We start from the raw sequence: 24,021 nt of genomic DNA, 5'->3' as shown, positions 1-24,021 counted from the left end.
TTGCATTCATTTATTCATTATGCATACAATATTCTAATTTTATATTTATTCATTATGTGTGCAATATTCTAATTTTATGTTGATATATTTATTATGTATATGGTATTCTAATTTTTATATTTATCTATTTATTCAAAATGTATACAATATTCTAATTCTTATTTATCATGTATACAATGTCGTGATTTTTATATCTATTTATTCATGATGTATACAATATTCTAATTCTCTTCTTATTTGTGTATTTATTATGTATACAATATTCTAATTAATACATTTACTTATTCATGATGAATACAATATTCTAATTCTCTTTCATATTTATTTATAATTTTATAAAAATTAGGATATTTCTTGCGTAATAAACAAATATAAAATTAGGATATCGCATGTCTCATGAGTAAATAAACATAAAAATTAGGATGATGCCTACATAATAAATAAATATAAAAATTAGGATATTGCATGCATAATAAATAAATATAAAATTCAGATACTGCCTACATAATAAATAGATATAAAAATTTGGATATGCATACATTCTAAATAGATATAAAAATTAGGATAGTGCATGCATACATAATAAATATAAAAATTAGGATATCGCATGCATACACAATAAATATAATAATTAGGATATTGCCTACGTAATAAACTGATATAAAAATTAGGATATGCATACATAATAAATAGATATAAAAATCAAGATATCGCATGCATACATAATATAAAAATTAGGATATTGCCTACATAATAAAGAGATATGAAACTTAGGATATGCATACATAATAGATATAAAAATCAGGATATGCATACTAAATAGATATAATAATTAGGATTTTGCCTACATAATAAATAGATATAAAAATTAGGATAGTGCATGCATACATAATAAACATAAAAATTAGAATATTGCATGCATATATAATAAATATAAAAATTAGGATATTGCCTACATAATAGACATGAAAATTAGGATATGCATACATAGTAGATATAAAAATTAGGATATCGCATGCATACATAATAAATATAATGATTAGAATATCACATGCATACATAATAAATATGATAATTAGGACATTGCCTACATAATGAATAGATATGAAAGTTAGGATATGCATACATAATAGATATAAAAAATCAGGATATCACATGCATACATAATGAATATAAAAAAATAGAATATTGCATGCGTACATAATAGATATGAAACATCAGAATATTGCATGCAAACATAATAGGTATAAAAATTAGAATATCACACGCATACATAATAAATATAAAAATCAGGATATCGCATGCATACACAATAGATATAAATTTAGGATATTGCATACATAATAAATATAAAAATTAGGGTATCGCATGTATACATAATAGATATAAAATTAGGATATGCATACATAATAAACATAAAAATTAGGATATCGCATGCATACATAATGAATACATATGAAATTAGAATAATGCACACGTAATAAACATGATAATTAGAATATCGCATCCATATCATACATAAAATTAGAATATTACATACATAATAAACACGATGATTAGAATATCGCATGCATATTATGCATAAAATTTGAATATTGCATGCGTAATGCACAATAGACATAAAATTAGAATGTTGCATGCGTAATAGACATGATAATTAGGATATCGTGTGCGTATTATACATAACATTAGAATATTGCATACGTAATGAACATGATAATTAGAATATTGCATGCCGCCGCCCACCCTGACCCCCGACCCCTCCCCTGTGCCCCGCCCAGGCGGCCATGGACCGGATGAAGATCAAGCGGCAGCTGTCCATCACCCTCCGCGGGGGGCGGGGCCCAGACAAGAACTGCGGAGTGGCCGCAGCGGCCGAGCCAATCGGAGGCCGAGGGGGGCGGGGCCCAGACAGGAGCAATGGATCCGCCGATGCCGCCGTCGCTGAGCCGGAGGGAGGTAGGGACCCAGGGGCGGCGACCACCCCGTCCCGCAGGGTTCCCGGGGACTTGCGCCCCGCTAGGGGACCGCTCAGCTCCGCGCCAGGTATGGATTTGTTCATAAATAATATATGAAATATTCTGATTTCATATTAATTATGCATGCAATACTCTAATTTTATATTTATTGTGCATGCATGCAATATTCTAATTTTATATTTACTATGCATGCAATATTCTAATTTTTATATTTATTGTGTATGTATGCAATATTCTAATTTTTATGTTTATTGTGTTTGCATGCAATATTCTAATGCAATATTCTAATTTTTATATTTACTGTGCATGTATGCAACATTCTAATTTTATATTTATTATGCATGCCATATTCTAATTTTATATTTATTGTGTATGTGTGCAATATTCTAATTTTTATATTTATTTTGTATGTATGCAATATTCTAATTTTATAATTATTATGCATACAATACTTTAATTTTTATATTTATTGATCATGCATGCCATATTCCGATTTTTTAATATTTATTGATCATGGATGCCCTATTCTGATTTTTTCATATTTATTGATCATGCGTACCATATTCTAATCTTTTTTATATTTATTGATCATGCATACCATATTCTCATTTTTTTATATTTATTGATCATGCATACAATATTCTAATCTTTTTTATATTTATTGATCATGCATACCATATTCTCATTTTTTTATATTTATTGATCATGCATGCCATATTCTGATCTTTTTTATATTTATTGATCCTGCATGCCATAGTCTGATTTTTTTATATTTATTTGATCATGCATGCCATATTCTGATTTTTTATTTATATTGATCATGCATACAATATTCTCATTTTTTTATTTATATTGATCATGCATGCCATATTCTGATTTATTTATATTTATTGATCACGCATGCCATATTCTGATTTTTTTTATATTTATTGATCCGCAGAGATCGTCCACGAGGACACCAAGATGGGGTCGGACGGCGAGAGCGACCAGGCCTCCGCCACCTCCTCCGACGAGGTGCAGTCGCCCGTGAAAGTGCGCATGCGCAGCCACCCGCAGCGCAAGATCTCCACTGAGGTGCGGGGCCCGTCTTTATTATGCATGCAATATTCCAATTTTATATTAATTATGCATGCAATATTCTAATTTTATATTTATTATGGATACAATACTCTAATTTTATGTTTATTTATTATGCGTGCAATATTCTAATTTTTATGTTTATTCATTATGTGTGCAACATTCTAATTTTATGTTCATTTATTATACATACAATATTCTCAATTTATGTTTATTATGCATGCAATATTCTAATTTTATATGCATTATGCATACCGCATACAATATTCTAATTTCTACGTTTATTTATTAATGCGTGCAATATTCTAATTTTATATTTATCATGCATGCAATATTCTAATTTTATGTTTATTATCTGTGCAGTATTCCAATTCTTATATTTATGCATTCATCACGCATGCAGCATTCTAATTTTTCATGTTTATTCATTATGCATGCAATATTCTAATTTTATGTTTATTAATTATGCGTGCCATATTCTAATTTTTTATTTATTCATTATGTGTGCAATATTCTAATTTTATATGTTATGCATGCAATATTCTAATTTTTACAGTTATTTATTATATGTGCAATATTCTAATTTTTATAGTTATTTATTTATTATGCATGTGATATTCTAATTTTTATTTTTGTTTTGCGTGCAATATTCTAATTTTATATTTATTTATTATGCACACAATACTCTATTATATTTCTTATGCATACAATATTCTAATTGTATATTTACGCCCTCACGCCTGCAGCCGGTTCCCGAGCCTCCCGGGACTCGAACTCTTGACCCCTGGGGGGGGGAAGGCGCCGCCGCTGCGCTAACCACTGAGCCGCCCTCTCTTTATTTTTAATTTCTTTTATTTTTTAATCTCTTTATTTTTCATCACCCAGGACATCAACAAGCGCCTGTCGCTGCCTGCCGACATCCGGCTGCCCGAGGGCTACCTGGAGAAGCTGACGCTCCACAGCCCCATCTTCGATAAGCCGCTCAGCCGGCGCCTGCGCAGGGTCAGCCTGGTGAGCGGTTTAATTAATTTAATAATTTAATATTTAATAATTTATTCCCCCCACCCCGGCTTCAGCACATCCTCCCCCTTCTCCCCCTCCCCGCTGCAGTCGGAGATCGGCTTCGGGAAGCTGGAGACCTACATCAAGCTGGACAAGCTGGGCGAGGTGAGGACCACAATTCTTAAATAAATCAATTTATTTTATTTTTATTTTATTTTTTATATTTTTTTAAAAAAGAAGGAAAGGCGGGGAGGGGGCAGACATCCTGAATAAATAAATTTATTTTTATTTTTTATAAATAACTTTTTTTAAAAAAGGAAAGGCGGGGAGGAGGCAGAAATCCTGAATAAATAAATTTATTTTATTTTATTTTATAGTTTTTTTTTTAAAAAAGGTAAGGCGGGGAGGGGGCAGACATCCTGAATAAATAAATTTATTTATTTTTATTTTTTATAAATAATTTTTTTTTAAAAGGAAAGGCGGGGAGGAGGCAGAAATCCTGAATAAATAAATTTATTTTATTTTATAGTTTTTTTTTTTAAAAAAAAGGAAAGGCGGGGAGGAGGCAGACATCCTGAATAAATAAATAAATTTAGTTTTTTTTAATTTTTTTTTATAAATTTTAAAAGAAAAGAAAAGGCGGGGAGGAGGCAGAAATCCTTCATAAATAAATAAATGTATTTATTTTTTATAAATAAAAAAAGGCAGGGAGGAGGCAGACATTCTTAAATAAATTTATTTTATTTTATAATAAAAAAAAGAAAAGGCGGGGAGGAGGCAGAAATCCTGAATAAGTAAATAAATTTATTTATTTTTTATAAATAAAAGCAGGGAGGAGGCAGACATTCTTAAATAAATAAATTTATTTTATTTTATTTTATAATTAAAAAAAAGGAAAGGCGGGGAGGGGGCAGACATCCTGAATAAATAAATAAATTTATTTTTTATTTTTTTTTATAAATAAATTTTAAAAGAAAAGGCGGGGAGGAGGCAGAAATCCTGAATAAATAAATAAATTTATTTTTTATAAATAAATTTAAAAAAAAGAAAAGGCAGGGAGGAGGCAGAAATCCTGAATAAAGAAATAAATTTAGTTTTTTTTATTTTTTTTTGAATAAATTTTAAAAAAAGGCGGGGAGGAGGCAGACATTCTTAAATAAATAAATTTATTTTATTTTATTTAATAATTTAAATAAAAAGGCGGGGAGGAGGCAGAAATCCTTAAATAAATAAATATATTTTATTTTACTTTTATAAATAATTTTAAAAAAAATCAAAGGAGGGGAGGAGGCAGACATCCAGAATAAATAAATAAATTTAGTGTTTTTTAATTTTTTTTTATAAATAAATTTTAAAAGAAAAGAAAAGGCGGGGAGGAGGCAGAAATCCTTCATAAATAAATAAATGTATTTATTTTTTATAAATAAAAAAAGGCAGGGAGGAGGCAGACATTCTTAAATAAATTTATTTTATTTTATAATTTAAAAAAAAAGGCGGGGAGGAGGCAGAAATCCTTAAATAAATAAATATATTTTATTTTATTTTGCAAATAATTTTTTTTAAAAAAAAAGGAAAGGCGGGGAGGAGGCAGAAATCCTTCATAAATAAATTTATGTTTTTGGATTTTTTTTTATAAATAAATTTTTAAAAAAAGGGAGGAGGCAGATATCCTGAATAAATAAATTTATTTTATTTCATTTTTATAAATAATTTTTTAAAAAAAGGCGGGAGGAGGCAGACATCCTGAATAAATAAATAAATTTATTTATTTTTATCTTTTTTTATAAATAAATTTTTAAAAAGTCGGGAAGAAGGCAGAAATCCTTAAATAAATAAATTTATTTTATTTTTTTATAAATACATTTTAAAAGAAAAGGCGGGGAGGAGGCAGAGAATCCGTAATAAAATAAATCGCTATAAACCCCTCCGCGGTTGTCCACCCTGCGCGGCCCAGGGCACCTACGCCACCGTCTACAAAGGCCGGAGCAAGCTGACCGACAACCTGGTGGCGCTCAAGGAGATCCGGCTGGAGCACGAGGAAGGCGCGCCCTGTACGGCCATCCGGGAAGGTACGCGCCCCGCCTGAATGTATATAATTTTTTATTTATTCTTATTATTTATTTATTAATTTATTAACTTATTAATTATTTTTCATTTTTATTCATTTTTATTTATTGATTTATTAATTAATTATTCACTTACATAACTTTTATTTATTATTTATTCATTAATTTATTAACTATTTTTGTTTATTTATTCTTATTTATCATTCATTAATTTATTAATTATTTTTATTTTTATTTATTGTTTATCTATTGATTTATAAATTATTTTTATTTATTTATTTTTATTTATTTTTATTGATTTATTAATTACTTATATTTATTTTATTATTTATTTATTCATTAATTATTTTTATTTATTTTTATTCATTGTTTATTCATTAATTTATTGTTTTTTATTTATTTTATTGATTGATTGATTTTTGTTTATTTTTTATTTTTATTTATTTGTTTATTGTTTTTATTTATTTTTACTTATTATTTATTTATTGATTTATTATTTATTTTTTCTTTATTTATTTTTATCCGTTATTTATTTCTTAATTTATTGTTATTTATTTATTTAATTTTTATTTGTCGATTGATTTTTATTTATTCTTTGTTTTTATTTATTTGTTCGTTTATTGTTTTTATTTATTTATTTTTATTTGTTATTTATTAATTCATCAATTATTTTTTATTTATTTATTTTTATTTATCGATTGGTTTTTGTTTATTTTTTATTTATTTATTTGTTTATTGTTTTTATTTATTTTATTTATTGATTTATTAATTATTTTTTTATTTTTATTTATTATTCATTTATTTATTGCTTTTTATTTATTTTTATTTATCGATTGATTTTTATTTTTTATTTTTATTTATTTGTTTATTGTTTTTATTTATTTTTAATTATTATTTATTTGTTTATTCATTTATTTATTTATTTATTTATTGCAAGCCCCGTCTTAGACGTTCTTGACTCCACGGCACACTGTCTCTAGGATATTTTTTTTTAATTTTTATTTATTTATTTATTTATTTATTAAAGATTTCTGTCTCTTCCCCACCACTGCCACCTCCCGAATTTTATTTTATTTATTTATTTTTATTTATTTATTTATTTATTTATTGCAAGCCCGTCTTAGACGTTCCTGACTCCGTGGCACACCACCGCAGGCAGGATATTTTTATTTTTTTTAAATTTTTTTATTCACTTATTTATTTTTTACTTATGTATTTATTAAAGATGTCTGTCTCTTCCCGGCCGCCGCCGCCTCCCGAATTTTATTTTATTTTATTTTTTAGTTTATTTATTTATTTGTTTATTTTTTATTTATTTATTTATTAATTGCAAACCCGTCTTAGACGTTCTTGACTCCGTGGCACACCGTCTCTAGGATATTTTTATTTTTTTAATTTTTATTTATTTATTAATATTATATTGATTAATTAATTAATTAATTTATTGCAAACCCATCTTAGACGTTCTTGACTCCGTGGCACACTGCCTCTAGGATATTTTTAATTTTTTTATTTTTATTTATTTATTTATTTATTTATTGATTGATTAAAGATTTCTGTCTCTTCCCCACCGCCGCCGCCGCCTCCCGAATTTTATTTTATTATTTATTTATTTATTTATTTATTTGTCGCAAGCCCCGTCTTAGACGTTCCTGACTCTGTGGCACACCACCGCCTGCAGGATATTTTTATTTTTTTTAAATTTTTTATTTACTTAATTATTTTTTATTTATGTATTGATTAAAGATTTCTCTCTCTTCCCGGCCGCCGCCGCCTCCCGAATTTTTTTTTAATTAATTAATTAATTATTTATTGCAAACCCGTCTGAGACTTTCTTGACGCCACGCCACACAGTCTCAATGCTCAGTGAGGACAGGTTCAGAACCGGATCCAACTGGATCAGACCGGATCAGACCGGTTCAAACCGGATCTAAACCAGTGTAGACAGGTTCGAAACCGGATCAGACCAGATGAAAACGGTTCAGGCTGGATGTAACCAGTGTACACAGGTTCAAAACTGGATCAAACTGGATCAGACCGGATCTAACCAGTGTAGACAGGTTCAAAACCGAATTCAACTGGATCAGACCGGATCAAACCGGTTCAAACCGGATCTAAACCAGTGTAGACAGGTTCTAAACCGGATCCATCTGGATCAGACCGGATCAAACTGGATCAAACCAGTGTAGACAGGTTCAAAACCAGATCAGACTGGATGAAAACGGTTCAGGCTGGATCTAACCAGTGTAGACAGGTTCAAAACCGGATACAACTGGATCTAACCAGTGTAGACAGGTTCTGAACCGGATACAACTGGATCAGACCGGATCAAACTGGATCAAACCAGTGTATACAGGTTCAAAACCGGATCAGACTGGATGAAAACAGTTCAGGCTGGATCTAACCAGTGTAGACAGGTTCAAAACTGGATCCAACTGGATCTAACCAGTGTAGAAAGGTTCTGAACCAGATACAACTGGATCAGACCGGATCCAACTGGATCTAACCAGTGTAGACAGGTTCAAAACTGGATCAGACCGGATCAAACCAGTTCAAACCGGATCTAACCAGTGTAGACAGGTTCAAAACTGGATCACACCGGATCAGACTGGATCTAACCAGTGTAGACCGGTTCTAAACGGTTTTTGGGAGTGTCTCTCCTCACCTGTGCAGTGTACCATCCACACCCCAGGTTTCACGGTGTGGACCACGCCTGCCAGGTTTATCCTTCCTTATTTTAAGATTTATTTATTTATCATGCATACAACATTCCAATTTTTATATTTATTTATTATGCATACAATATTCTAATTTTATATTTATTATGCATACAATATTTTAATTTTATATTTATTTATTATGCATACAATGTTCTAATCTTATATTTATTTATCATGGATACATATTCTAATTTTTATATTGATTTATTAAGTATATAATATTCTAATTTTTATATTTATTTATCATGGATACAATATTCTAATTTTTATATTTATTTACTATATATACAGTACTATAATTTTAAATCTATATATTAGGTATAAAATATTCTAATTTTTATATTTATTATGTATACAATATTCTAATTTTTATATTTATTTATCATGTATACTATATTCTAATTTTTATATTTATTTGTTATGCATACAATACTTTATTTTTTATATTTATTTATTATGCATACAATACTCTAGTTTTTATATTTATTTTTTGTGTACACAATATCCTAATTCTATATTTATTTATTATGTATACAATATTCTATTTTTTACATTTATTTATTATGTACACAGCATTCTAATTTTTATATTTATCCATTATGTATACAATACTCTAATTTTATATTTATCCATTATGCATACAATACTCTAATTTTACATTTATTATGCCTACAATACTCTAATTTTTATACTTATTATTATGCATACAATATTCTAATTTTATATTTACTTATATATACAATATTCTAATTATATATTTATTATGTATGCAATATTCTAATTTTATATTTATTTATTATGCATACAATACTCTAATTTTACATTTATTTATTATGCAGACAATACTCTAATTTTTATACTTATTTATTATGCACACAATATTCTAATTTTACATTTATTTATTATGCATACAATATTCTAATTTTATATTGATTTATTATGTACACAATATTCTAATTTTACATTGATTTATTATGGATACAATACTCTGTGCGTATGCCTGCAGGCCCGTAGACGGCGCCCGACCCCGTGACCTTGGCTCTGAGCCGCCCTGGGGTGGCCGGGACTCAAACTCGGGACCCGGGGCCGAGCAGGCGACACTCTAACCACTGAGCCGCCCCTCCGGCCCCTGTGTGGTTCTTATCATTTTTTATTTGTTTTTATTTATTAATTTATTTTGTTATTTTAGTAGACAGGGTTTCTCCGTGGCGTTGGGTTCCCGTCCTGGAACTCGCTCTTGCAGGCCAGGCTGGACTCGAACTCAGCACCCAGCTCTTGTCTTTATTGTGATAGACGAGGGGTCTCACTCCTGCCCTGTATCCACAATAAATAAATAAACACAAAAATTAGAATATTGTATCCATAATGAATAAATAAATATAAAAATCAGAATATTGTATACGTAATAAATATAAAAATTATAATATAGTATATATAATAGATGAGTATAGAATTAGAATATTGTATACATGGTAAATAGATATAAATATTAGAATAATATATATTTAATAAATAAATATAAAAATCAGAATATTGTGTATATCATAAATATAAAAATCAGAATATTGTATACATGATAGATAAATAATATTGCGTACATAATAAATATAAAATTAGAATATTGTATGCATATTAGATAGCTAAATATAAAAACTAGAATATTGTGTACATGATAAATAGACATAAAAATTAGAATATTGTGTACATAATCAATAGATATAAAAATTAGAATATCGTGCACATGATAAATATAAAATCAGAATATTGCATACATAATACATATAAAATTAGAATATTGCATGCATAATAAATAAGTGTAAAAATTAGAATATTAAAAAATTAGACTATTGTGTGCATGATAAATAGACATAAAAATTAGAATATTGTGCACATGATAATTAGATATAAAAATCAGAATATTGTGCACATGATAGATATAAAAATCAGAATGTCGTGTACATGATTGATAGATAAATATATAATTAGAATATTGCACGCATAATAAATAAATATAAAAATTAGAATATTGCACACATAATAAATGTAAAAATTAGAATATTGCATGCATAATAAATATAAAATCGGAATATTGCATACACAATAAATTAATGTAAAGATTAGAATATTGTGTGCATAATAAATGTAAAAATTAGAATGTTGCATACATAATAAATAGATATAAAAATCAGAATATTGTGTGCATAATAGATCGATATAAAAATTAGAATATCCTACACATAATAAACATAAAAATTAGAATATTACATGCATAATAAATAAATATAAATATTAAAATATTAAAAAATCAGAATATCGTGCACATAATAAATATAAAAATCAGAATACCGTGCACATAATAAATATAAAAATCAGAATATTCCGTACATAATTAATATAAAAATCAGAATATTGCATGCATAATCAACATAAAATTAGAATATTGCATGCATAATAAATAGACATAAAAATCAGAATATTGTGCACATGATATAAAAATCAGAATATCGTGCACATGATAGATATAAAATCAGAATATTGCATACATAATAAATATAAAATCAGAATATCGTGCACATGATAGGTATAAAATCAGAATATTGCATACATGATAAATATAAAATCAGAATAATGCATATATAATAAATATGAAAATCAGAATATCGTGAACATAATAAATATAAAAATCAGAATATCGCGCACATGATAGACATAAAAATCAGAATATTGTGCACATGATAATTAGATATAAAATCAGAATATCGTGCACATGATAATTAGATATAAAATCAGAAAATCGTGCACATGATAATTAGATATAAAATCGGAATATCGCGCCCGCCCCCGCAGTGTCCCTGCTCAAGGACCTCAAGCACGCCAACATCGTCACGCTCCACGACATCATCCACACCGACAAGTCCCTCACCCTTGTCTTCGAGTACCTGGTAAGGTCAGGGGTCACGGCTGGTCGGGGTCAGGGGTCACGGCGCGGCCCCGGGGGGTCATGTGAGATTTCCCAGGGGCCCTCGCGGGCGGGTTGGGGGTAGCGGCCCCAGGGGGTGATGGGAGATTTCCCAGCGGCCCGTGCCTCGGTTTCCCCCCCCTTGTGCCCCCGTACCTGGTGGTAAGGTCGGGGGTCGGGGGTCACGGGTGGCCCCGGGGGGTGATGGGAGATTTCCCAGGGGCCCTCGCGGGCGGGTCTGGGTTCAGGGGTCACAGGCGGCTCCGGGGGGTGATGGGATATTCCCCAGGGGCCCGTGCCTCGGTTTTCCCCCTGTGCCCCCAGGACAAGGACCTGAAGCAGTACCTGGACGACTGCGGCAACGTCATCAACGCACACAACGTCAAGGTGGGGGCAGGGGGAGGGAACGGCGGGGGGCGGGGTCCCCATAAACGACGTTTTCCCCCCAAAATGACTTTCCCCCCCAAAAATGACGTTTTTTCCCCCAAAAATGATGTTGTTATCCCCCAAAATGACGGTTTTATGCCCAAGATGATGTTTTTCCCCAAAAATGACGGTTTTTATCCCAAAAACGATGTTTTCCCTCAAAAATGATGTTTTCCCCAAAAAATGTTTTCCTCCCCAAAATGTTTTTTTGCACCCAAAAATGATTTTTTTGCACCCAAAAATGATGTTTTTCCCCAAAAATCATGTTTTTCCCCCAAAATAATGTTTTTCCCCAAAAAATGATGTTTTTCTCCCCAAAATCATGTTTTTCTCCCCAAAATGATGTTTTTCCCCCCAAGATGATCTTTTTCCCTCAAAAATGATGTTTTTCCCTCAAAAATGATGTTTTTCCCCCAAAAATGTTTTTCCTCCAAAAATGATGTTTTCTTTACGCCCAAAAATGATGGTTTTTTGCACCCAAAAATGATTTTCTTGCACCCAAAAATGATTGGTTTTTTTGCACCGAAAAATGATGGGTTTTTTTTTCACCCAAAAATGATATTTTGCACCCAAAAATGATGATTTTTTTTGCACCCAAAAATGATTTTATGTACCCAAAAATGATGTTTTTCTCCCCAAAATGATGGTTTTTTTTCACCCCAAAATGATGATTTTTTTCACCCAAAAATGCTGATTTTTTGCACCCTCAAATGATGATTTTTTTTAACCCTAAAATGATGGTTTTTTTGCACCGAAATATGATGGGTTTTTTTGCACCCAAAAATGATGGGTTTTTTTGCACCCAAAAATGCTGATTTTTTGCACCCTAAAATGATATTTTTTTTCACCCTAAAATGCTGATTTTTTTTCACCCCGCAATGCTGTTTTTCCCACCGTGCGTGCTGTGTGTTTTCTGGGCGCCCGCAGCTGTTCCTGTTCCAGCTGCTCCATGGGCTGGCGTACTGCCACCTGGTTTCTGTACACCCAAAAGTGATATTTTTTGCACCATAAAATGATGATATTTTTTGCACCCTAAAATGATATTTTTTTGCACCCTAAAATATTTTTTGCACCCCAAAATGATGATATATTTTTTGCACCCTAAAATGATATTTTTTGCACCCAAAAGTGATATTTTTTTGCACCCTAAAATGATGATATTTTTTGCACCCTAAAATGATATTTTTTGCACCATAAAATGATGATATTTTTTGTACACCCTAAAATGATGATATATTTTTGCACCCTAAAATGATATTTTTTTGCACCCCTAAAATGATATTTTTTTGCACCCTAAAATGATATTTTTTGCACCCACAAATGATGATATTTTTTGCACCCTAAAATGATGATATTTTTCTGGGCGCCCGCAGCTGTTCCTGTTCCAGCTGCTCCGCGGGCTGGCGTACTGCCACCGCCAGAAGGTGCTGCACCGCGACCTCAAGCCGCAGAACCTGCTGCTCAGCGAGCGCGGCGAGCTCAAGCTGGCCGACTTCGGTACCATGGCCCCCTGGCGCCGACATGCTAATTCCATGTTAATTATGCATGCAATGTGCTAATTTTATATAAATTATGCAGGCGACATTCTAATTTTGCATTAATTATGCATGCAATATCCCAACCTTATATTTATCATGCATGCAGCATCATAATTTAATATTAATTATGCATGTGGCGTTCTAATTTCATTAATTATGCATGCGATATTCTAATTTATATTGATTATACTTGCAATATAATTTATGTCTATTTAATATGCACGCAATATTCTAATTTTTATGTCTATTTATCACATGTGCGATAGTCTAATTTTTATATCTATTATGCGTACAATAGTCTAATTTCATATTAATCATGCATGTGGTGCTCTAATTTTATATTAATTATGCTTGCAACATTCTAATTTAGATCTATTTAATATGCATGCAACATTCTAATTTTATGTCTATTTATCACATGTGCGATAGTCTAATTTTCATATCTATTTATTATGCGTGCAATAGTCTAATTTTATATTAATTATGCATGCAATATTCTAATTTGATATTTATTATGCGTGCAATATTCTAATTTTATATTTATTATGTGTGCAATGTTATAATTTTTATATCTATTTATCATGTGTGTGATGGTCTAATTTTTATATTTATTATGTGTACAGTATTCTAAATTCATATTTATTATGTGTGCAATATGATAATTTTTATATCTATTTATCATGTGTGCGATAGTCTAATTTTTGTATCTATTATGTATACAATACTCTAATTTTTATATTTATTAGGTGTACAATATTCTAATTTTTATATTAATTCATCATATGTACAATATTCTAATTTTTATATCTATTTATTATGCACACAATATTCTAATTTTTATGTCTATTTATTACGTATACAATATTCTAATTTTATACTAATTATGCATGTAATATTCTAATTTTATATTTATTACGGAAACAATATAATTTTATATTCTTGACGGACACAGTATTATAATTTTATAATTATGACGGACACAGTATTATAATTTTATATTTATAATGGACACTATATTATAATTTTATATTCATTACAGACACGTTACTATAATTTTATATTTATTATGGACACTAGATTGTAATTTTATATTTATTACGGACACGATATTATTATAATTTTATATCTTTTACAGACACGATATTCTAATTTTATATTCATGATGGACACGATATTATAATTTTGTATATCTATTACGGACACTATATTACTATAATTTTGTATATTTATTACGGACACGATATTATAATTTTATATTTATTACGGATATATTATTATAATTTTGTATATTTATTATGGACACGAGATTATTATAATTTTATCTCTATGACAGACACGATATTATTATAATTGTATATTTATGACGGACACGATATTATTATAATTTTGTATATTTATTACGGATATGATATTATAATTTTATATCTATGACGGACACGTGTAGTAATAAGAGGCGTGGCGGGGCTGCATCCCGGCACCCCAGCCACCTGCTCGGCTAGCTTATGCCCCAAAATAATTACACAGACACTGTATTCTTTTAAGCACTGCTTGGCCCTTTAGCTCCAGCACTTACAGGCTAATTCTCACATCCCGATCAACCCATCTCTAATAATCTGTGAGAACCGGTCTTACCGGGAAGATTCTAGCCTAGTCCATACTGGGTCGGAGCTTCATGCCCAGAGCGGAGCATGGCGTCTCTCTCAGGCGTCTGCTCCGGAGAGCAGAGCTGTGGAGTCTCTGAGCTCACTTCCTCTTCCTCCCAGCGTCCTATTCTGTTTTCTCCTCCCACCTATCTTCTAACCAATAAAATGGGCCAGGGCAGTTCCTTTATTAGCCAATGACCTTCCTCCATCAGACACGATATTATTATAATTTTATATTAATGACGGAAACAATATTATAATTTTATATCTATTATGGACACACGATATTATATAATTTTGTATATTTATTACGGATATGATATTATAATTTCATATTTATAATCATCCCCCCCCCCCCCCGGTGACTCGAACCCGGATCCCCGCAGGCCTGGCGCGGGCGAAGTCGATCCCCACGAAGACGTACTCGCACGAGGTTGTGACCCTGTGGTACCGCCCCCCCGACGTGCTGCTGGGCGCCACCGAGTACTCGACCCCGATCGACCTCTGGTGAGGGGGCGGGGCTACCCACGATCCCTTGCTCCCCTACCCACGATGCCCGGCTCTCCCCTACCCACGATGCCCTGCTCTCTCCCTACCCACGATGCCCTGCTCTCCCCCCTACCCACGATGCCTTGCTCCCCTCCCCTACCCACGATGCCTTGCTCCCCCTACCCACAATGCCCTGCTCTCCCCTACCCACGATGCCCTGCTCTCCCCCTACCCACGATGCCCTGCTCTCCCCCTTACCCACGATGCCTTGATCCCCTCCCCTACCCATGATGCCTTTCTCCCCCCTACCCACGATGCCTTGCTCTCCTACCCACGATGCCTTGCTTCCCCCTACCCACGATGCCTTGCTCCCCCCTACCCACGATGCCTTGCTCGCCCCCCTACCCACGATGCCCTCCTCTCCCCCTACCCACGATGCCCTGCTCTACTCCCCCTACCCACGATGCCTTGCTCTCCCCCTACCCACAATGCCCTGCTCCCCTCCTACCCACGATGCCCTGCTCTCCCCCTACCCACGATGCCCTGCTCTCCCCTACCCACGATCCCTTGCTCTCCCCTACACACGATGCCTTGCTCCCCCCTACCCACGATGCCTTGCTCTCCCCTACCCACGATGCCTTGCTCTCCCTACCACCCCTACTTACGATGCCCTGCTCTCCCTACCCACGATGCCCTGCTCTCCTCCCCCTACCCATGATGCCTTGCTCTCCCCATACCCACGATGCCTTGCTCCCCCCTACCCACGATGCCTTGCTCCCCCCTACCCACGATGCCTTGCTCTCCTACCCACGATGCCTTGCTCTCCCCTACCCACGATGCCTTGCTCTCCCTACCCCCCCTACCCACGATGCCCTGCTCTCCCTACCCACGATGCCCTGCTCTCCTCCCCCTACCCACGATGCCTTGCTCTCCCCATACCCACGATGCCTTGCTCCCCCCACCCACGATGCCTTGCTCTCCCCTACCCACGATGCCCTGTTCTCCCCTACCCACGATGCCCTGCTCTCTACCCACAATGCCCTGCTCTACCCATGATGCCTTGCTCTCCCTACCCATGATGCCCTGGTCTCCCTACCCATGATGCCCTGCTCTCCTCCCCTACCCATGATGCCTTGCTCTCCCCCTACCCACGATGCCTTGCTCTCCCCTACCCACGATGCCCTGCTCTCTACCCACAATGCCTTGCTCTACCCACGATGCCCTGCTCTCTACCCACTATGCCCTGCTCTCTACCCATGATGCCATTCTCTACCCACGATGCCGTGCAGGGGCGTGGGCTGCATCTTCTACGAGATGGCCACCGGCCGCCCGCTGTTTCCCGGCTCCACCGTGGAGGAGCAGCTGCACTTCATCTTCCGGGTGCTGGGTGAGAGCTGAGGCAGGGGGATGACCAGTGTGGGCGGGGGAGCTGAGGCGGGGGGATGACCACAGTGGGGATGGGGACCTGAGGCGGGGGGATGACCACAGTGGGGGAGCTGAGACAGGAGGATGACTGAGGACGTGGAGGAGGAGCTGAGACAGGGGGATGACTGAGGACGTGGAGGAGGAGCTGAGACAGAGGGATGACTGAGGAAGTGGAGGAGGAGCTGAGACAGGGGGATGACTGAGGACGTGGAGGAGGAGCTGAGACAGGAGGATGACTGAGGACGTGGAGGAGGAGCTGAGACGGGGATGACTGAGGACATGGAGGAGGAGCTGAGACAGGAGGATGACTGAAGACGTGGAGGAGGAGCTGAGACAGGGGGATGACTGAGGAGATGGAGGAGGAGCTGAGACAGGAGGATGACTGAAGACGTGGAGGAGGAGCTGAGACAGGAGGATGACTGAGGACGTGGAGGAGGAGCTGAGACAGGAGGATGACTGAGGACGTGGAGGAGGAGCTGAGACGGGGATGACTGAGGACGTGGAGGAGGAGCTGAGACAGGAGGATGACTGAGGACGTGGAGGAGGAGCTGAGACAGGGGGATGACTAAGTACGTGGAGGAGGAGCTGAGGCAGGGGGATGGCTTTGGGCCGACCGGGTGGACTCGAACCCGCGCCCGCCCGTCCCCCAGGCACGCCGACGGAGGAGACCTGGCCTGGCATCCTCTCCAACGAGGAGTTTCGCACCCACAACTACCCCAAGTACCGCGCGGAGGCGCTGCTCAGCCACGCGCCACGGTGAGGAGGGCGGCCGGGAGGGCGGTTTCGGGGGTCCCCGAGGAGGCGGGACGGCGGGATGGCTGTTTCGGGGGGCCGGACGGCGGTTTTGGGGGGCCCCGCTGAGGCTGGCGGGCGGGACGGCGGTTTCAGGGGGCCCCGGGGTGTGGGGGGACTGACGGTTTCGTTGTCCCAGGGGTGTTGGGGGAATGGCGGTTTCAGAGGGCCCCGGGGTGTGACGGCAGTTTCGGGGGTCCCCGGGGCGTGGGGGGAATGGTGGTTTCTGGTTCCCCGGGATGTGGGGAGACGGTGATTTTGGGGGGCCCTGGGGTGTGTTGGACAGCGGTTTCTGGGGGCCCCAGGGTATGGGGGGAATGGCGGTTTTGGGGTCCCCGGGGTGTGTTGGAAATGGCGGTTTCAAGGGTCCCCGGGGTGTGGGGGGACGTCGGATTCTGGGGTCCCCAGGGTGTGTGGGGGAAACGGCTGTTTCGGGGGTCCCTGGGGTGTGATGGTGGTTTCAGGGGTCCCCGAGGTGTGGGGGAACGGCAGTTTCAGGGTTCCCCGGAGTGTGGGGGGAATGGCGGATTCGGGGGCCCCAGGGTGTGAGGGGATGGCAGTTTCTGGGTCCCCGGGGTGTGGGGGGGAAACGGCAGTTTCCGGGGGCCCCGGGGTTTGCGGGGACGGCGGTTTCAGGGGTCCCGGGGTGTGGGGTCAGGGGGTCACGGGCTCCGCCCCCTTGTCTTCCCATCAGGCTCGACGGCGAAGGCGCCGACCTCCTGTCCAAGCTGCTGCAGGTGAGGGCGGGTGTTTATTATGTATGCGATATTCTGATTTTATATTAATTATGCATGCGATATTCTAATTTCACATTTATTCATTATGTATACAATATTCTAATTTTTATGTTTATTTATTATATACGCAATATTCTGATTTTATTTTTATTTATTATATACGCAGTATTCTGATTTTATACTTATTTATTATGTATACGATATTCTGTTTTTATATTTATTTGTTATGTGTGAAATTTTCTGACTTTATAATTTTTCATTATGTGTACGATATTCTGATTTTATATTTATTCATTACATAATATTCTGATTTTATATTTATTATGTGTGCAGTATTTTGGTTTCATATTTATTTATTTTTATTTATTAGGGACCCATCTACTCTCTCCCACGCAGTTTTTTCATTATTATTACTTATTATTAATTATTATTGTTATTAATTATTTATTTTCATTATTATTTATTTTACTTATTATTCATCATTTATTTTTATTATTTATTTTTAATTATTTTCATTTGTTTTTTATTTTCATTATTGTTTATTTTTTTTATTATTTATTTTTATTATATATTTTTATTTGATATCATTTATTTTTATTATTATTTATTTATTATTTATCATTTATTTTTATTATTATTTATTTTAATTATTTATTACTTATTTTCATTATTATTTATTTATTTTTATTATTTATCATTTATTTTCTTTATTATATGTTATTTATTATTTTCTTTTATTTATTGTTTATATTTATTTGTTTTTATTTATTATCATTTATTTTCATTATTGTTTATTTATTTTTATGTATTATTCATCATATATTTTGATTATTACTTTTTATTATCATTTATTTATATTCATTATTTATTATTGTGTATTATTTATTGTTATTTATTATTTCGATTATTATTTATATTTATATATTATCTCCCCCCTGTAGTTCGAGGGCCGACACCGGATCTCCGCGGACGCCGCCATGCGACACGACTTCTTCCTCAGCCTGGGCGAGCGGATCCACCAGCTTCCCGACAGTCCGTCCTGAACTTTTATCGATTGATTATTGTTTTATTTTTATTGATTTATTGTTTTTTTTAATTTATTATTTTTTTATTTTTCATTTGTTTTTCACTTCCACTTTTATTTTTTTATTATTTATTATTATTTTATTTTTAATTATTTTTTATTTTTTATTTACTTAATATTATTTCATATTCATTTTTTTATTTCTTATTTATCTAATATTTTTTTTGATTTATAATTTTTTTGTTTTTTATTTATTTTTCCCTTCCACTTTTTTATTTTATTTTTTATAAATTATTATTTTTTTATTTTTATTTATTTTTTTATTATTTATTTATTATTTTTTATTTTTTATTTATATATTTATATTTTTTTACCCTTCCACTTTTTTTATCTTTTATTATTTATTATTTTTTTGTTATTTATTTATAATTTTTATTTATTTTTCCCTTCCACTTTTTTTATTTTTTGTTTATTTATTATTTTTTTAATTTTTATTTTTCACTTCCATTTTTTTATTTTTTATTTATTTATCTTTTTGTGTTTTTTATTTATTATTTTTTATTTTTATTTAATATTTTCTTATTTTTTATTTATTTTTACCTTCCACTTTTTTATTTTTTATTTATTATTTTTAATTTTTATTTTTTAATCATTTTTTTATTTTTTGTTTATTTTTTCCCTTCCACATTTTTTACAAAATTCTCCTAGAGTCCATAGCGTTGCAGGACTCCACTATTTTTATTTTTTATTGTATTTTATTTTATTTTGTCTTATTTTATCTTTATTTTAATTTTATTTTATTTTTATTTTATCTTATTATTATTCTATTTATTTTTTTCCTTCCACGGTATATGAAATTCTCCTAGAGTCCATAGCCTCACAGGACTCCACTATTTTTATTTTTTATTTTATTTTTATTTCTCTTTATTTTTTTTCTTCTATGGTGTACGAAATTCTCCAAGAGGCCATAGCGTTGCAGGACTCCACTTTTGATTTTTATATTTTATTTTTTATTTTATTTTAATTTCATTTTTATTTTATTTTAATTTAATTTTATTTTCATTTATTTTTATTTCATCTCATTTTTGTCTTATTTTTTATTTTATTTTTGTTTTAATTTCATTATTTTATTTTATTTTAATTTATTTTTATTTTATTGTAATTTAATTTTAATTTTATTTCATTTTATTTTTATTTTATCTCATTTTTATCTTATTTTATTTTATTTTAATTTAACTTATTTTTATTTTATATTATACTGTTTTCTCCCCCACAGCCACGTCGATATTTGCACTAAAGGAGATCCAGCTCCAGCAGGAGGCCGCCCTGCGCTCCGCGCCCGCGCCCGACTCAGGTAACCGCTGACAACATTAATTTATATAAAATACAATAAAATCCACTTATTTATTCTGATTAAAATCCATTTATTCTGCTTAAAATCCATTTATTCTGTTTATCCTCCAGTCCCCCGTGGTGTCTGCCCGCGGGCCCGCGAATAAAATCCAATAAAATCCATTTATTCTGGGTTTTTCCTTTTTCCTTTTTGTTTTTATTTCTTCCTTTTTTTTCTCCTTTTTTTAAAATTATTCTTTCTTTTTTTCCCGTTTATTATTTTTATATTTTTATTTTTTTCTTAAATTTTTCCCATTTATTTATTATTGATTATGTTTTAATTGTTGTTTATTATTATTTTTACTTAGTATGTTTTAGTTATTATTTATTATTATTTTTACTTATCGTGTTTTAATTATTATTTATTATTATTACTTATGTTTTAATTATTATTTATTATTTTTACTTATGTTTTAACGATTATTTATTATTATTTTTACTTATGTTTTAATCATTATTCATTATTATTTTTACTTATCATGTTTTAATTATTTATTATTTTTACCTATCATGTTTTAATTATTACTTATTATTTTTACTTACCATGTTGTAATTATTTATTGTTTTTACTTATCATGTTTTATTTAGTATTTATTATTATTTTTACTTATCATGTTTTAATTATTATTATTTTTACTTATCATGTTTTAATTAATTATTATTATTTTCACTTATCATGTTTTAATTATTAATTATTATGTATTATTATTTTCACTTGTTTTATTATTTATTATTATCTTTCTTTATTATTTTTTAATTACCATGAATGATTATTATCATTATTTAATTATCCTTTATGATTATTGATTATCATTATTTTACTATCCTTTATGATTATTGATGATCATTATTTAACTATCCTTTATGATTATTGATTATCATTATTTAACTATCCTTTATGATTATTGATTATCATTATTTAATTACCACTTATGATTATTGATGATCATTATTATCCTCCATGATTATTGATTATAATTATTTAATTATCGGTTATTGATTATTGATGATCATTATTTAACTATCCTTTATGATTATTGATTATCATTATTTAATTACCATTTCTGACTATTGATTATCATTTTTTAATTACCATTTATGATTATTGATTATCATTATTGAACTATCCTTTATGATTATTGATTATCATTATTTAATTACCCTTTATAATTACTGATGATCATTATTTAATTATCATTTATGATTATTATCATTATTTAACTATCCTTTATGATTATTGATTATCATTATTTAATTACCCTTCATGATTACTGATGATCATTATTTAATTATCATTTATGATTATTATCATTATTTAACTATCCTTTATGATTATTGATGATCATTATTTAATTACCCATTATGATTATTGATGATGATTATTTAATTACCATGTATGATTATTATCATTATTTAATTACCCTTTATGATTATTGATTATCATTTAATTACCATTTCTTACTATTGATTATCAATTTTTAATTACCATTCATGATTATTGATTATCACTGAACTATCCTTGATGATTATTATTATTTAATTATCCGTTGTTGATTAATGATTATCATTATTTAATTATTAATGATTATTGATTATTATTATTTAACTATCCTTTATGATTATTGATTATTACTATTTAATTATCCTTTATGAATATTATCATTATTTAACTATCCTTTATGTTTATTGATTATCATTATTTAACTATCCTTTATGATTATTGATTATCATTATTTAATTATCTTTTATGGTTATTGATTATCATTATTTAACTATCCTTTTTGATTATTGATTATCATTGTTTAATTACCCTTTATGATTATTGATCATTTTTTAATTACCGTCTATGATTATTGATTATCATTATTTAATTCTTCTTTATGATTATTGATTACTATTATTTAATTATCCGTTATTGATTATTGATTATTGATTCCCCCCGCAGGCCGCCCCGCGTTCCGGGTCGTGGACACCGAGTTCTAATCTCAGCCGAGAACGAAGCCCCAGGTCCCGCCCCTTGCGCAGCGGATGCAGGGGGATGACACTCACTTCACCCCCGGGGCCTGGACTCGCACGTGCGGCCTCCCGCTCATCCCCGCCATCCCCCTGCCTCCACCCCGACCTCCGACCCCCGACCCCCGTCTGTCTGCTGGGTGCTAACAGAGCTCTCGCCACGGATTGGCTGCGCCGTGTGTCTGTCATCATGGGGGGCAGGGGGGCAGCGCCGGGGATTGTGGGTAATGGAGTCCACGCCGGGGATTGTGGGTAATGACGTCCACGCCCGGGATTGTGGGTAATGACGTCCACGCCTGAGATTGTCGGTAATGACGTCCACGCCCGGGATTGTGGGTAATGACGTCCATGCCCGGGAATGTGGGTCATGGCGTCCACGCCCGGGATTGTGGGTAATGACCTCCACACCCGGGATTGTGGGTAATGACGTCCACGCCCGGGATTGTGGGTAATGACGTCCCACGAGCAGGATTGTGGGTAATGACGTCCACGCCCGGGATTGTGGGTAATGACGTCCACGCCCAGGATTGTGGGTAATGAAGACCACGCCCGGGATTGTGTGTAATGATGTCCACGCCCGGGATTGTGGGTAATGACGTCCACGCCCGGGAATGTGGGTCATGACGTCCACGCCCGGGATTGTGAGTAATGACCTCCACGCCCGGGATTGTGGGTAATGACGTCCATGCCCGGGATTGTGGGTAATGACGTCCCACGAGCAGGATTGTGGGTAATGACG

General features: G+C 33.6%; 1 protein-coding gene across 1 annotated transcript; it reads left to right on the top strand.

Annotated features, from left to right (window-relative positions):
• The first annotated feature begins 1,781 nt into the window (after positions 1 to 1,781).
• LOC121443721 (cyclin-dependent kinase 16) lies at positions 1,782 to 23,350 on the top strand. The gene is made up of 15 exons (XM_041645520.1): positions 1,782 to 2,046; positions 2,920 to 3,053; positions 3,942 to 4,067; positions 4,167 to 4,223; positions 6,013 to 6,127; positions 11,692 to 11,786; positions 12,128 to 12,190; positions 13,603 to 13,726; positions 15,797 to 15,917; positions 17,189 to 17,286; positions 17,975 to 18,080; positions 18,811 to 18,853; positions 19,795 to 19,885; positions 21,154 to 21,231; positions 23,215 to 23,350. Exons 1-15 carry the CDS (start codon positions 1,788 to 1,790, stop codon positions 23,250 to 23,252), a joined length of 1,548 nt encoding a protein of 515 aa, XP_041501454.1. The 5' UTR covers positions 1,782 to 1,787; the 3' UTR covers positions 23,253 to 23,350.
• The last annotated feature ends 671 nt before the right edge of the window (positions 23,351 to 24,021 follow it).

This window comes from Microtus oregoni, unplaced genomic scaffold (assembly GCF_018167655.1).
Source record: "Microtus oregoni isolate MIOR12 unplaced genomic scaffold, Mior012 000112F_ref0000385, whole genome shotgun sequence".
Taxonomy (NCBI): Eukaryota; Metazoa; Chordata; class Mammalia; order Rodentia; family Cricetidae; genus Microtus; species Microtus oregoni.
The sequence above is the reverse complement of the archived record's forward strand: the minus strand, read 5'-3'. Positions and strand labels throughout refer to the sequence as shown.